The 16,812-nt window shown below is 41.5% G+C and overlaps 1 protein-coding gene across 1 annotated transcript; it reads left to right on the forward strand.

Annotated features, from left to right (window-relative positions):
- Positions 1-2,075: 2,075 nt before the first annotated feature.
- Positions 2,076-16,622, forward strand: LAP3 (leucine aminopeptidase 3). Its single transcript, XM_058025132.1, has 13 exons — positions 2,076-2,198; positions 2,635-2,750; positions 3,081-3,135; positions 4,864-4,969; positions 6,116-6,275; positions 8,719-8,880; positions 9,856-10,014; positions 10,748-10,872; positions 12,211-12,299; positions 13,426-13,528; positions 15,105-15,184; positions 15,854-15,966; positions 16,075-16,622. Exons 1-13 carry the CDS (start codon positions 2,076-2,078, stop codon positions 16,271-16,273), a joined length of 1,590 nt encoding a protein of 529 aa, XP_057881115.1. The 3' UTR covers positions 16,274-16,622.
- The last annotated feature ends 190 nt before the right edge of the window (positions 16,623-16,812 follow it).

The following is a 16,812-nucleotide window of genomic DNA, read 5'->3' on the forward strand; positions in this document are numbered from 1 at the left end:
CAGTGCATGTTCAGTGCTCTTCAGACTGACAATACAATTGTCAGCAAACTCTAACCAGTTCTTTTCCATGCAGTGCTTTTGCTCACCATAAATCTGATATTACAGATATTCTGATATTACAGCGATGACCCTGTATTCTGCTCTGAACTTTCCTGACAGAATGTAACTACAGTCATTGTCATTGTTTTGTTTTTTTCATTTGCCACATTTTTATTTCTTTCCGTAATTTCAGCCTGAAATTGTTACAGTAATGTGCGTTTGCAATAAAGTTTTATTTTTCCTAAATAATTCACATTTTAATCTTCAATATGCAAATTAAGTACACGGACTAGGGCTGCCTAAATCTGTGATAAACCCCCGAGAGAAGTACGACCACCTCTCTAGAACATGCCACGAGAGGGCAAAAATCCACTGTGAAGCTGAGCCGCCCCCTCGCACGAATGATGCCTGTGAAAAACGCCTATCACTTGTTTTTAAAATTTTAAAAGTTTAATAGTAATAAAATGGTTATAAAAACAGTAATGCAATTAGAGTAATAATAATTTGGACAATTTAAATTAGGACAATATGAGACAATAGAGATAAAGAGCTACGGACGTCCGGGTACCGTTTTCTGGGCAGCACGGGCCCGAAAAAGGATGCCCATTAACAAAGGATTAACCCTTAAAAGCAATAGCCTGTTGCATATTCATACACTTCATACATGATGCAAAAATTCCATTCAAACACAGGATTCTGTCTGGTCATCGTCAACTTCTTCCTCTAACAACGCCTTCGATGCGGGAAGAAGTTCGTTTCTTCTGATAAGAGGGCAATCAATTTTTTTTCTCTGAAAGATGTAGGTGTCCTGTGGCTGCTATCTCGCTGTGAATCCTTTCTTTTAAAAAAGTATCCTACATAGCATAGTTTCTATTTTAACATGTTTTGTAACCTAAAACTGTATTTAACACACTACTTAAGATAATTAACACAGCATTACTTTCTAACACAACACATATAATATTCATTTTAATATTTGCGAAAAGCCAATCATAAAATACATGCATTTTTCACAGTGCCGGACCGTGAGGAAACCCTAGTCCCCGTCCCGCGGGATGCCCGCTCGGGAGCGCTCCGGGGCCCGCTCTCCATCCCCATCTCTCCATCCCCGCTCGGGAGCGCTCCGGGGCCCCGCTCTCCATCCCCATCTCTCCATCCCCTCTCGGGAGCGCCCCGGGGCCCCGCTCTCCATCCCCGCTCTCCATCCCCGCTCGGGAGCGCCCCGGGGCCCCGCTCTCCATCCCCGCTCTCCATCCCCGCTCGGGAGCGCTCCGGGGCCCGCTCTCCATCCCTGCTCTCCATCCCCTCTCTCCGTCCCCGCTCTCCATCCCCGCTCGGGAGCGCTCCGGGGCCCGCTCTCCATCCCCATCTCTCCATCCCCGCTCGGGAGCGCTCCGGGGCCCCGCTCTCCATCCCCATCTCTCTATCCCCGCTCGGGAGCGCCCCGGGGCCCCGCTCTTCGTCCCCGCTCTCCGTCCCCGCTCGGGAGCGCTCCGTCCCCGCTCTCCGTCCCCGCTCTCCATCCTCGCTCGGGAGCGCCCCGGGGCCCGCTCTCCGGCCCCGCTCTCCATCCCCATCTCTCCATCCCCGCTCGGGAGCGCTCCGTCCCCGCTCTCCGTCCCCGCTCTCCATCCTCGCTCGGGAGCGCCCCGGGGCCCGCTCTCCGGCCCCGCTCTCCATCCCCATCTCTCCATCCCCGCTCGGGAGCGCCCCGGGGCCCGCTCTCCATCCCCGCTCTCCGTCCCCGCTCTCCGTCCCCGCTCTCCGGCCCCGCTCTCCATCCCCATCTCTCCATCCCCGCTCGGGAGCGCTCCGGCCCCGCTCTCCGGCCCCGCTCTCCGGCTCCGCTCTCCGTTCCCGCTCTCCGGCCGGGCCCTCCCCCGCGGCCGCCGCGCACCGCCCCTCGCGGCGCCGGCTGATGAGGCGCTGTGCGCGCCGGGCCCGGCCCCGCTGCTCCTTTCCCCTCCCCGCCCCGCCGTGCTGCCTTGCCTGCCGCTGCCGCGCTCGGTGCCGCGCTCGGTGCCGCGCTCGGTGCCATGCTGCTGCCCTGCGTGCGGAGCGGGGCTGCGCGCCGCCTCGCCCGGGACGTGCCGCGGGCCTGCAGCTGCTCGGCGCAGGGCCCCTCGCCGCGGGGCTACAGCCGTGACACGGCCGGGAAGGTGAGCGGGGAGCCGGGGTTGTGCGTCCCTTCCTCCGCTGGGCTCTCGGCTGAGCCCCCCGTGTGCCCCCCGGAGCTGAGGCAGGAGCGGTGCGGCTCCCTCCGCTGCTCTTGGGGGTGCCTGACTGGGCGTCTGCGCTGGCGGGGAGAAGCTCTTTTTGTACTTAAAATTACTGATTGAAAGAGTTTTTGCCTTTATGTGATCGGCAAAATTATTGTAAGTTCACTTATGCTGTATCTGACTTCTTTTTCACACTTTAAAGTAGTTGTAGTTGATCTTGGTTTACAGAAGTGTTACTCTAGGCATCATGTTAGATAAATTCAAAAACTGAGATAAATACATAGAGAATTAGCAATAGTTTGAAAACTGTGCTCGCTGACTCTCTGATGGGTCTCTAAATTTCGTGTTGTTTACATTAACGCGTGTTCTTTTCTAGGGTCTTGTTCTGGGAGTCTACTCTAGTGAAAAGGGCGATGGTGCTGCCCAGTTCACTAGTGCGGGAGATGCTTTTGATAGGCTTGTGTCCGGAAAGCTGAGAGCACTTCTCTCCCTGTAAGTGTGTGATAAGCTCCTGAAATGGACTCAAGTACCTACAAATACCAGTAGGAATGATATTTTTTTCATTATTACTGTGTGTGTCCATATCACCATCAGGCTGGTGTTTGCTTCCACAAACAAACAATTGGAGGGGAGCTCCCATGATAAAACCAATCACTGAGCAAACATGCAAAAATTTCATGGGAGCCATCCCCTGCCCTGAATGAGCACAGAGCCAAGCATCCGAGTACATGTGTGGCACACTGTGTGGTTGTGGAGTAAATGCAGTACTGTAAGGTTGATCACAAGTAAGGCCTTCTTCAAAAATAATCTTTTTTTTCCTAGATGTGGGCCACCTCTGAAGAAAGGCAAAACACGTATATTTCATGGTTTGCATCAGGTATGAACTTTGTGGTTTTGTATGCTAGTTGATTGATGTTTGAAGTTTGTCCTTACATCTAATTTTATGCTGAGTTCACTGCTGTGCTTGTATAAGTGGCTGGCTCTTCTTCCCTCTTCTTGACTGTTTCGACTCCTGTTCTGCACTGCCCATGTTTGCACAGCCTTTTGCACATTCCTGCACTCCCTCCATGGTGCTGCAAATGGAGAGGATGTGAACAAGTCTGCCCCAAAGGTGCTGTGCTCTGAATAGCTGCTTCCTGAATGAGCTAAAGCATGGCAGTTTTGGATCTGACTTCCATGCCTCCCGTGTCCAGGAGGGGTGAGTCTGTGAGGAGTTACTGATAGGTGCAAAGACCTTCCAGACCTGACAGTTCTCAGACAAGGTAGTCTCTTCATAGGCTTTTGTCAGAGGTTTTAAGTCAGGTGCTTGAAACCTCTGAAAACAAGTTATGGGACTGTTCTTCAAGCAGGACTTTTTTCTGCACAGGCATGATAGAACATAAGAACATGATAGAACATGAGATGAGGATTCATCTGCTCAAAGTCAGGCTTTTAGTTCCACTTGAGAAGCTGGGATAGAACTAATGCACATATGTGAAGCTGACCAATATGGCATGATCTGTGCCTTTTTGGAGTCCTAGTAAGGCATGTGATGTGACATTAGGTGTTCCTCTCTAAGTAACTGAATCTTACATTTCAATAATCTGAAATAAATCCATTTGTAGTGAGAATTGCCTACCATGTATAAATTCCTGTGAGGACACCCCACGCAGGTGACACCGGACTTGGTAAAAGGCTCTCAGAAATTTCATGGAAGTTGAGTGCACTGAAGGTCCCAGTTCTGCATACAGGATGGGCTCTGAAGTGAGTAGCAAATCTCTGCCGTAGAAGACAGGAGAATGTTAACTGATATCACTGATTTTCCAGAAAGCTAACACAAGCTTCAGCATTTTGCAGACTAAAGGGCTTTACTACAGTGTAGCAGTTTGACAGCTGATTGTTAGAGGCTGACAGAGATGGGAAAGCCTAACATTAATTTAATTTTTTCTTAAGAGTTATAGGAACATTATATATGTTCATGTATATAGCTTGGAGCTTTATACAAATTTGACTTCACTATTAAAAGGCTCCTTTAGCGCTCATTCCTTCTTTCCTTTCCCTTGCAGCTTACAAGGCAAGCATGTAGTCTGCTGTGCTACATTGTTTTCCTGAGCTCTGGAGAGGTCTGCCCTTGTGCAGCTTAGGTTTGCTACCTGGCAAATCCTGCCAGCAGAACTCCTGAGATGAGCTACCACACTGAGCTTTTGAAGTGATTTTATTTTCTTGAATATAGCACTGTGCCAGAAAGGGTTACAATTCTCCAGATAAGTTCTGTCTTTCTTACAGCTTGGAGGCTGGATGTGCTTTCCAAGGACTCTTAGGCTTGCCCTTGGGTGCCCAGATTTACCAGGTGTTGAGCATAAAGCCCTACCTGCCATGTGCAATGCACATGATTCTGAACTGGACAACAGAATAATAGACTTGCGTGCCTGTGGCAAATTTTTGGGAGCACAGCAGAGCGGCACCATGCAGGCACTCTTAATGGAAAGTGCCTGATATAGAAAAAGTACTGCATCTATTTTAATGCTTTGCTTGATTTGATTTGGAAAGTAAAGTCTTTTTAACAACTCTGCGGTGGCTGTAACAATGAGGAAAATTAATCCATTTTTGTGTTGGCTTCATCTAGGACTTTCCAAGTGTGGTGGTAGTTGGCTTGGGTAAGAAGAATGCTGGAATAAACGAACAAGAAAACTGGAATGAAGGCAAAGAAAACATCCGTACGGCTGTTGCAGGTTAAATATCTTTAAAAATTTTTAAGCATTTTGTCTGTAAAGCAATTGCAGTTCTGCAGCATGTTCCACTTTTGAAGACTGAGTCTAGGTATGCCTTTGTTTTGAAATGCACAACTTACTGTATGGTTTGGTAAATGCATTTACTTGTCACTGATACTGATGGAAATTCTTCCTTAGTGAGCAAGGAGTTATCAGGAATGTAAATCAAATCTGAAGACAGGTAACAGCAGTGATTTATATCAAATAACTTTCCTAAACAGTGTGATATTGAAAAGGCTCTTGTCTAATTAGTATTTTGGAGCCCAGGATCATCACCAATTGACTTTATGGTCACTCTGTACTTAAGTACGTACATATATTATATCTATTTTATAGAAATATCTATATTTAAGTATGCACACTTATATAATAACTAAGATATTTGTGTTATAAATTAATATCTTTCACAACATCAGTACTATGATTCAGTATGTTATCTGTTGAAGACAGAGAGGGCTTATCTTAATCAAGGATGATTGCTGCATCTAAGTGTGTAAAATAAGAATTAGGAGTTCTCACTGAAGACTTTATAGTCTGATTGGATGACAGCTGTTTGTCCAAAGTGCTAGCCTGTAGCTGCCATTAACATTTTTAATTAATGTTCACTTTGTAGCTGACATAAAACATTGTTAAATTATTTGGGAACAAAATAGAATTTATGGAATACTTTGTTTATGAAAGGGTATATAAACTCATCTGGAAGAAAAGAATAGTCATATTCTTAGCAAAAATCTAAGTTATGGCAAATTTCTGATACCTGTAGATAGCTATAATTCATAGCACTCCAGAATGATAGAGCCTTACTTTGCTATGGAATGAGCTTTAAGGAGTCAGAACAACTGTGATCTTTGCTTTTTTTTATTCTTGTGAAACATTTTAATAATTTTAATTCATCAACTGATATTTTTAGTAAAAAATTGCCAGTATATCGTCATTAGCATTTTTCATTCTTCTGCTACATGGTCTCTTTGACTGACTTACTTATAAACTCAGTTATCTCTAGTTAAAATTATTTTTTCCTTGCAATGTCCCATTGATCACCTCAGACAGCTGTTTTGCTGTTCTGTATTTTTTATTTGGCCTTCAGTTCTGTGCTGTATTTTTTAGTTGGCTGCAGGCAGATCCAGGACCTGGAGATCCCTTGTGTGGAAGTTGACCCCTGTGGAGATGCACAAGCAGCTGCAGAAGGTGCTGTCCTTGGATTGCATGAATATAACGAGCTGAAGCAAAAAAAGAAACCTGTAGTTACTCCTCAGCTTCATGGAAGGTGATGGCAAAGCAGAGCTTGCCTATTTATTCTTCTGTTTGTTTGCTTGTTTATAAAACTGTATGCATGGTATGTTTGTGCATGAGAAAAACAAAATGGAAAGAATAGGGGTAGCAACAGTACTCTTCTTAACTCCTGCTCATTTGAATTTCCTGAAGTATCTTACATCTCAGGTATATTCATCGTGTTTGTTCCGTGTGTTTTGGTGCCATATTCAGAGGTTAAGGATAAATAAATGCTGCTTCATAGAAAAGAACCAGGATAAAAGTAAAAAGTAAAAGCTACCCAAAGAAAAGTTGTGATATACTAGGACTTCTGTTGGTATTGTGTACCAGAATTGTGGAGAAGAGGTATTTCAAATGCCATAAATGGATAAATCCTTTGGAGAATCAGGAAATGCTAACTGACACCAGACCAATGTGCTATGGATATATTTTACATAGTTCATTTGTTATATTTTCATTCACAGAGTTTAATGCAAGAAGAGACGCCTGGGTTCTTCTGCTCTCTAAACAGACATCACTTACTGAGAGCAGAAAGTAGAACCAGGGCTTTTGGTCTCAGAACAATTTTTGTAGTGGACTTTGGATATTTGGTATAGAATATTCTGTCCTGCAGGGGAGAGGAATTCCCTGTATGTACTTTAAGCAGGAACAAGTTCTTCCTTACAAAAAAGTTAGTGAAATAAAGTGGAAGCTTCTTGATTAAGCATGTTTTGATAAGTTATATGTAAAATAAACACTCTTCCTATTTTGTAGCACTGCAGATAGTTTAAAAACTGATAAAATTTGTATTAAATAAACATTTCTTGAAAACATAGATGGTCCTATGACCGGTTATGGAAGTAACTTTTTTTATATAGTAATTTAGGTTGGAAAAGACTTCTGGAGGTCATTCAGTCCAACTCCAGCTTGGATTAGGGATAACGTGGACATTACTTACAACATTAAAGCCTGGCCTTTGTTTAGTCCACATTTAAATATCTCCTGAGTTGAAAATTCCACAACCTCACTGAAGCATCTGTTCTAGTACTTAACTACACTCACAGTCAATTTTTTTCTTTGTGTCCTATTGCAGTTTTCCGTGTTGAATCTTGAGATTGTTGTCTGTTACTGTCTTACTGTCCAGCTCTGAGATGTGTCCGTGTTCAGACACACTCCTGCTTCAATTCATGTTTTCTCAATTTGTCTGCAAGGACTCTGTCTGAAAACCTAGCTAAAGTCAAGAAAAATCACGGAGTTGTTAAGGCTGGAAAAGACCTTTAAGGTCAATTACATCCGTTGTGGTCCTCTGTGACAAACTCTGTCATCACAGAATTCATTTAAGTTGGTCAGGAATTTGCTGCACATCTAAAATTATGGTTCCCAGTGTCCATCTTGTCCTTCATATACCTAGAACTGACTTTCAAAATTACTTTCTCTACAAACTTCCAAGGAATTAGTCTAGGATAACTGGCTTGTAGTTCCCCATATTCTCCTTGGCATTTTTAAAGGTGCATATTTGTCCTTTTCAGGGACCTCAGGGTCATCAGGGACCACATTCAGTTTTACCTTTCAAACTGAAAGAGCCTAGGTTTGCAGTGATGCCAGCCAGCTCCCTCAGAACCCTCAGATATGTTCTGCCTGCTACCAAGGAGTTGTGTATGTCCATCATCCTTGAGCTAAGTCCTGAGTCTCTCTTCCTGTCATGAGGAGTGCCCCTCTTCCTTAAACTCTATTGCTGAGCACAAAGAACTGGAGAATCTGGAAGCAGATCCTTCCATATCCAGGCAATATTTGTATATTCCTCCTGCATTCCTCTATCACTGTCCTGCTCTTTTTAGAGGCAAGATCCTGTTCAATGCCTTGCTTTGTGATAACTTATAAAGTAAATTGTCTCAGTAAAATGAAAGGTTTTGTACTGGTCGTCTGTCAAATTAACCAGAGAGACTTCTCCATTTCCTACACAGGCAGCTCTGTGAATGTTTGCTCTGTCATTTCTTAGTGCAGTGCCTTGAATGCACTGAGAAATGAGATCCAAGTTCCATTCTTACCACATAACCATATTTCAGTAAAGGGAGAAACAGAATTGGAGACTTTATATGGTAAATAAAAACTTTCAAGGCTGTTAAAAGTAATGTGATTACAAACTTCAGAAGGGGTATTAAACCTTGTGTTTAAGGATTTAAGGCAACCTTTGATTAGTAAGGATTAGGATAAGACCTAATGAATTGGATAGATAATTTTCCATCTGTCTACTCTTGGATTCTCCTAGCTTTCTCTGAAGTATTTGGCACTGACTAGAACCACAGCTGAGTTACTATACTAGGGTCCTTGTACCAAGATAACTGATATTCTTAATTTCTCCAAATTAATGATACTGCATTTTAAGAAAGAAAATATGTGAATGCTTTTCTTACTTTTGCAAATGTCTATAATCCTGATCATTGTGTGTTGCTGTTCAGTGCTGAAAGTCAAGCCTGGCAAAAAGGTGTTACCTACGCTGAGGGGCAGAACCTCGCTCGGTACCTCATGGAGGCTCCAGCTAATTATATAACTCCAATCAAATTTGCTGAACATATTGAACAGAAGCTCAGAACTTTCAGCAATGTGAAGGTCCACATAAGGTAAATTCCATGGAAATGATTCCTTTGTAGGGTAGAGGACCATAACAGTGAGATAAGATACCTTCCAGGTTATTCAAATCTGAAGTTATTCAAATCTCATTTTCCCTTTGCTACTTCAAATGACAAAAGAGGGTGAAGTGTTTGGGGAAAAGGTGTGAGGGGTGCCCAGACTGCAGGCTGTTGTCGAGGGTTAAATGAACTGCTAGTTTGCAGAGGAAGCAAGATACTGTGTTGCAGTAAAATCATTAACTGTCAATTAGCCATGCAGTCAATTATTGCTTAATTAACACATGTGCTGTGAAAAGAAGAAGCCTCAGTGAATAGAGGGCTAATATTAAGTACCTTTTGTTTTCTTCCCAAGTGGGTTTTTTACATACCTTTGCTTTTTTGTGTGGATATGGTAATAAAACATCTTCTATTTATTGCTGTTACTGTTGGGATTTTTTTAATAGTTTTTAAAAATGTGAGATGGAGCCATAAAAGCCCTTGCAAGAGAATTTGCACAGCTGGTGCTTCTTGCCCCTGAATTTTTACTTTCTGCTCTATAGTAGAAATGGGCATACTGGTTGTGCAAGTGTTGGAGACTATTTTGTTGAAAGCGGAAGACTGGGGGAAATCTTGCTAGCAGAAAGCTAAATGTAACCTGCTGCAATATTGTTACTTCATATACCTTTAGCATCTACAGCCTCACAGGAAGTGAAAGGTCGGTGTTTCTGATGCAGAAACTGTAGACAAGCTGTTGTTTTGTTGGGTTTTTTAAAACAAAACAAAAATCAAAGAGAAACTGAGGAAGTATTTTTCTGATTCACCAGAAAAGGTAGTAGTAGTTGGATTTAAACTACAGTTACCAAAATAACTAACTAAAATGAAATAGTTTGTGTACAAACCATCAAGAATCATATCTTTAAAAAAGTCACCTTGGTCAAAGTGTCCAGTTGGCAAAAATAATCAAACTAATACATGTTTCTGTTCCAGACCAGAGTCTTGGATAACAACACAAGAGATGGGAGCATTCCTGAGTGTAGCTAAGGGTTCAGCTGAACCTCCCATCTTTCTGGAGATTCACTATTTAGGGAGTGCCAATACAGATGACTCCCCATTGGTATTTGTAGGAAAAGGAGTTACATTTGACAGGTATGTATGCTCGCATGCCAGTATTTTAATTACTAGAGGGAGAAAATGCTTTCTTGCTATTCATGTTCAACAGGGAGATGCTTTTTCTTTGCTCAGCACATCTTCCAATGCCATTCCACTGAACTTGCATTATATAGCAGCTTGTGCTCCCTTTTCTGGCAATAAGATAACATCAGTTGACCAAAGTAGGAATTAATATGCCATCATCTTGTAAGGGGAAGAAAGAAATTCAGAGGGAAAGAAAATAAAGAAGGTGCTATTTCTTTTCTTGTCCTGAACAAACCTGCGGATGAAGGATTTGCATGTTAAGAATTGCACTGTGTCACTGGACATTAGATGATGCTTAAAGAAATAGAAAATAGTTCATTCTTCACAGCAGTTCCTTATAACTACTTTCCATGTCACATACTGCTGAAGAATTTATCAGTCAGTTCCCCATCCATATGTTGATTTTTACCAAGTGTAATATTTTGTTCGTTATGTGCACTGCCATTATGAAGATCAAGGAGTTACTCCACTGCAGTTACCTGGATTTTTATCATCTCCTAATTAGGAGGAGGTAATATTTTATCTGAAATGAAAACCCAGATACCTTGCTTCCAGTTTATTTACTAGGGTTGTAGAGGTACTTGGAGCCCCAGGTCTAGCATTTACTGCTATTTGGTGTTAACACACACTGAGGGACAGAACATCACCAGTGTATGTGACATGGAACTTGAGCTGTTTGTTCCAGCGGTGGCATTTCACTGAAGCCGTCGTCGGGCATGGATGCGATGAGAGCAGACATGGGAGGGGCAGCAACTGTCTGCTCAGCCATTGTGACAGCAGCAGCTCTAAATCTGCCTTTGAACATAATTGGTAAGTGTTTTTGTGTGGAGAACCCAAAAACCTTAGTTCTACAACATTTTGTGAGAGAGCGTTTTTCTAGTATTAGCAATGGTAAAAGCCATGTACAAACATCATGGACTCTTGCACATCCTCTTCTCTCATTCCCTCGCTCAATCTCTCTTCCATTTTTACTGGCATATCAAAAAATTACTATTCTTGAATAAAATATTAGAACACCAAATCAAGATTCTTAAGGTATGATTTTTACATCTTAAGCAAGAAATATTTGTCAATAAAGATACTTCCAATGAGTCTTTGGAAAGTCCTGATCCTTCATTACAAGGAGGAATGTGCATCTCTGTATAAGCAGTTAGACTGAAAAGGAGTCAGGAGTGCCAAGCTACCTCCATAAGTGCATGAACAGGAGGAGGGATCAGCTCTAGTTTCCTTAGGTGAATATCCCAGCAGAAAACTAAACCAAACCAGTCTGCTGATGCCTTTATGCACGTGCAATGATTTTTTCTTTCCTGAAAAAAAGTTTATTTTTTCTACAGTGGTAAAATTAAATGAGCTGATTCAGATGCTGTGGCAAGACCGGTTGGCAATGACATGGAACATGGTGTGCAATAAGTTTTAGTTTGAGAAGCTCGACTTTGAGTTAACCTGGTACTTTAGTCACTTCTGTGCTTCAGCCAGGAGAGGGCAGCGGTGCCCACGGACATGCTCGCGGAGTTCCTCACCAAGCGTGCGATGGCAGTGGAGCCCGTCTGTACATCATGAAAAGTGGGCTCCACTTGTGCACCTTGTGCCAGGTGCAGGCTTTCCCTATGAGTGAAATTCCTCGTTCATTCCACGATCCCAGTCATAGTTGCAGTTTTGACACTGAGCCTGTGTTTTGCTCATTTCTAGTTGTTCTTGGTGTGGCTGAAGTTATGTGGCAAGTCCTTGGACCACTCTAGACATTATACAGCGAGCACAGCTTGAATGGCTCAGTGTTTATTTGAGAAGTTTTTAATTTCAGAAAGAAACAAGTTCCTTTACATGTGAATAATTATACATGGGAGACAAAAAATAGTATTTATTGCTCCTCTGATATCACTTGTCTGAAAAAAATGTAGAAGAAAACCTTAGTGGTAAAGTACTGTAGGTGAGAGAGCCTGGTAGTGCATCATGCAGAGGAGATTCCCTGATTGAAAACTGGACCATGTGTCTTCCATTAACTGGGAAAACTTGAATTTTTACTTTAATTTCAAAATTAGACTTGTACTATTTTCTTAAGGAGGTGTTTGGCATTTATCTAAGTAGGTTTTTTCTACAGCTTTTCTGAGAAGGAAACAAGTAGTTCACTTTTCTTTTTCTCTCTCTGAGGTTTGGCACCCCTCTGTGAAAATATGCCCAGTGGTAAGGCGAACAAGCCTGGCGATGTAGTTAGAGCCAAGAATGGAAAAACAATACAGGTATGCATGTGAAACTTGAAATTTGGGTACTTTTAGTGAGCTGGTTTCATCAACCAAGTTGACTGCAGTCAGAGTACATTTAAAAAGCCCTTCTAGATTAGCAGTGCAAATGTACTGTTTTTAAAATTGTAAGAAGCATGTTACTAACTAGAAATTGCTATGGTAGGATTTTTTCAAATATAGATTGAAGAGATGGGACATGTCTTATAAATTGCTAGGAAAAGCTGCAAAGTAAGGTCATTTATTGAGCACGCTGGAAAAGCTCATTTGGCACAAGAGGTTGTTACAATGCTCATAAATACAGGCTCTAAGTCCAAATAAATAACTATAAGTGCTTCCAGCAGACTCTTGAGGCAAATTCTTTGCTATCTGGAGTAAGACATCAGAGAAAGACATCAGTTTCCTGCTGATGTAACACGGTCTTTACATTGCCAAAATGCTCAGTACAATCAGAACTCTGAGTCATAGGGGCTGTTGGTCCAAAGAAGCCTGCCAAATCAGTACCCAAGATACATATTTCATATTTATTACAAATGGTTCCATACTCATCTAAGAGATTAAATTGTACTGAAGGTCCTTGTGCTGTAGATAACTGATTTAATGCAGAAGTAGATGGCTTTCTTTTTGTCTGAATTTCTGTGATTCTGCCACTTTTGACTCGCTGAACCTTCCTCTTTTTTGACATCCATCTCTGCAAACTGAGTTCAGTCACCCTCTGCTTTGAGGGAAAAAGACTGGGTGGGTATTCCCCCACCAAGAAGAAATCTGCAAGTAAGTGCTGGTAGCTCCAAGCACATGCTGCAGCCTCTGTGCTCCCCTGAGACACCTCTCCAGTCTCCAGGCTCTTCTGAGGAGCCAGCAGTACAGAGACCCAGCATGCAAGGAGGTTGTAGTGCTGAAGGATGACTTACATCAGCTACAGATACACTTTTACTTTATACACATAACTGTGTGTCAATGCTGTATTTTTTCTTTCTTCTTTTCAATGTAGTTTGAGTAATTTTTCATTACCTGAAGTTTCTAGGGTCTCTATCCAGCAGCTATTTAAGATAATATGTGAGAAATACATCAGTGAAAGAGGTGTATACAGTACTTTATCTGTTTTTTACTGATTTTGCCTTTGAAGGTAGATAACACAGATGCAGAAGGAAGACTGCTGTTAGCTGATGCTCTCTGTTATGCCCACAATTTTAATGCAAGGGCTATTGTGAATGCTGCAACATTAACAGGTAAGCAGTGTTCCTTCCCTGCTCACTTTGAGGTCAGTTTTGCCTTACCCATTAGTTGGGCTGTGGATTACTTGTGCTGTGTATATACACCCCCCTTTAATTCAAAGGCAATGAGATGATTTTACGTGTTTCAGGACAGCAGCTTGTGTGACTCTGGAGTGGGGAGGGGACATGCAGGGTACATGCTCAGCAGTGGAGATGAAGTTGGGTTGGCTCAGCCCAGCTGGAGCCCGGAGCAGGAAAACCTACACAGATGTCAGTGTTTGTGCACAGTGTTTCCCTGTGCTTCCATCTCTGGGCTGAACCCTCTCAGCTCCCAGGCCTGTGTGATGCAGAGGTGGTGACATGTTCATGGAGGAGTCCTGCCCGGTCCCTCTGGCACAGAGCCCAGGCAGGTTCCTGAAGGCCTTGCTGGGTGCCTGAGCTCTGACCCTGCCAGTGCCAGTTCTCCCACCCTGGGAGCTGGCTCAGGCCTCCATGATGTCATCATTTCCCAGGAATTTGTTTGACTGAAGTCTTTTTTGTGTAATTTGCATACTTTTAGGCATTATGAAGTGTGTTGTAATTGCTTCATCTCTACAGTTGTATAATAATGAAGTTGTAAATTTAAATTTAAAACCAGCAATTTTGTATGCATGAACTCACTAACAGGCTGTCACGGGTGAGGTGACTGTAGCTGAAATAAAAGCAAACATGGAAGAGTAATTCAGACAGAGCTCTGTTGCTTAATTAATATGTTAAGCAAATAATTATGCTTATATAGATTCTCTGCTAATGCCTTAAATTATGTTCCATCAGTTTTACTGGTTCAAATGCTGTGGAAAATTTCAATAGACAGAAGGGAAACTGATTTTAAGATTGTTGGCTTGTATAAAAGTATTCTTATCTGGGATCCTTGGGCACTAAGCAGGAAGAAGGAGGGCTCCCATAGAAATTTCTTTGACATATTTTGCTAAACTACTTTTTTTGTATTTTCATCTCACTAAGGATTAAGTGTTGCTATTAGAGAAGCAGTTCTGAGGCATGAAATAGATAAATATCTAATCCTATGGTTTAATACTTTGATAATGATTATTTTAATAAATTAAATATTTAATCAAATAAATTTACACATGATGTGCAAAAGTCTATGTAAGTGAAATTCACAAAAGAGAAAGTATCAGCTCAAAAATTGTAGAGGTCTATTAACTGGAAAAAGCCCATTCACTTGTATTTTCTATATGAAAATAATAATATCTAGGGGTTTTTTAGAGGATAATGTTATTGTTTAATACATGATCTTAAAACTATTTTTAAGAAACATCAATCTGAAATCAGAAAATTTAGTTTCATGGAAAAGAGAATATTATAATTTTTATGATTTCTTGCATTTTTTGGAATATATAAATTAAATAAAAATGTTCAGAATTTCAAAAATGTCAGTATACTAAAGTCTTCAAGTTTTGCAGTCTGATAAATTCCTGTTGCTGATACTGGGAATTAAAAATGGAAAGTTCTGTGAGGAGTCAGGATGCAAGGAATAGCTCAGTTCTACCTTTGCCTTATTTCATATAAACTTGAAGGTGTGTTCCTTTAGGTGCCATGGATGTTGCATTGGGATCTGCTGCGACTGGAGTGTTCACAAACTCATCTTGGCTTTGGACTCACCTCTATGAGGTAGATCACCTGCATTATTGTTAAATCATAATAGTAACAAATCAGTGATATGTCTTATTGAAAAGTTAGTACACTACTGAAAGTCTTTATGCAAATCTGAATGATGTTACTATGTTTTGAAATTTTAGACGAATGATGTCAGTACTATATTTCGTTGAAAATAATGTTGACTATTAATTACTCTTAATTAATTATTAATTATTAGCTATTCAGTGAGATGTAATATCATACACCAAACATCTCATGGATCTGCATGTTCTGATAACTCACTACATTTGGATAAACTCTGGACTACTGGCAGTAATTAGTCTATGTTAAAAAGATAATTAACAACAGAGGTACAGAAATTCAGAGAGGCCTTGTGAGTGGCTGAGGTGCGATGGATCAAGGAAGCCTCTGAGGGGAAGGATTTCTGTTGTCAGGGAAAAGGAAAACAGATAAAAAATGTGGTCTTTTGATGTTGCCTTTTGGCTGACACCACAGTACCTAAAAAGCAGGACTGCCTGTTTTGTTTTGCAAACAATGTATTTCCAAAAACCTAATATCTTGGGCTGCAGATTTTTAGACTGGTAAAACCTAAACAAAAAGAAGCATGCATGAAAACAGGACTTACAAGTACAGTTAGAAAAAGAAATTCCCAATACATCATTGTTTTGTTTTTTTTTTCAGGCCAGCATTTTGACAGGGGACAGAGTTTGGAGGATGCCTCTTTTTGAGCATTACACAAAACAAGTCACAGACTGTCCTCTTGCAGATGTGAGCAACATTGGAAAGTACAGCAGGTAAGATGAACCCACACCTTCTATGTGCCCCTTTCTTTCAACCCATTTGTTTAATATGTGTGCTGTTGGAATTGCTTTGGGAGCAATACATCTTTCTGTTTCCTACAGGGCTGGAGGAGCATGCACAGCTGCTGCATTCCTGAAGGAGTTTGTGACTGCCTCTCACTGGGCTCATTTGGATATAGCTGGGGTCATGTCCAACAAGGATGAGGTGCCGTACCTGCGCAAGGGCATGGCGGGGCGGCCCACCAGGACGCTCGTTGAGTTTGCAGCTCGATTAAGTCAAGACACTCACAGTGCCAAATAAAAATACTTGTTCTAAAATCATCCACTCTGCCTTAAGAGACAAAATCTTAAAAGGTATCATTGATAAATGAATGCCCCAAGCATATTTTCACTATGGCAATTAACTTTATAAATTATTACTTGGGTAAGAATATCTCAACTTTGAGATTTTTCATCCCGTCCCATATTATGCAGCAATATAAAAATTATTCTGTTTGAACTACTGAAATATTTAATACCAAAACATCACAATGGGAACTATTGAGAGACCTATTTTATATGCAAAGTATGCATAACTATCGTAAACAATAAATACTTTATTTGGATGTGAGTTTTGATTGAGAGAGAATAAACAATCAATGATAGATGTACCTCAGTTTTGAGTGAACTGTAGGTGGTGTCAATGGGAACTCTGCAAAGATTTTCATAGAAACACCATTCTGGCATTTTTTCCTTAGAAAAACTAAACTGCTTTTGGTATGTGCTGAGGCAGAAATGATGCTGTGTGATTAGCATTAGCATGGCTTCAGCATAGAATTATGTAGTAAGTTATAAACATGT

Source organism: Melospiza georgiana, chromosome 5, assembly GCF_028018845.1.
Source record: "Melospiza georgiana isolate bMelGeo1 chromosome 5, bMelGeo1.pri, whole genome shotgun sequence".
Lineage (NCBI taxonomy): Eukaryota > Metazoa > Chordata > Aves > Passeriformes > Passerellidae > Melospiza > Melospiza georgiana.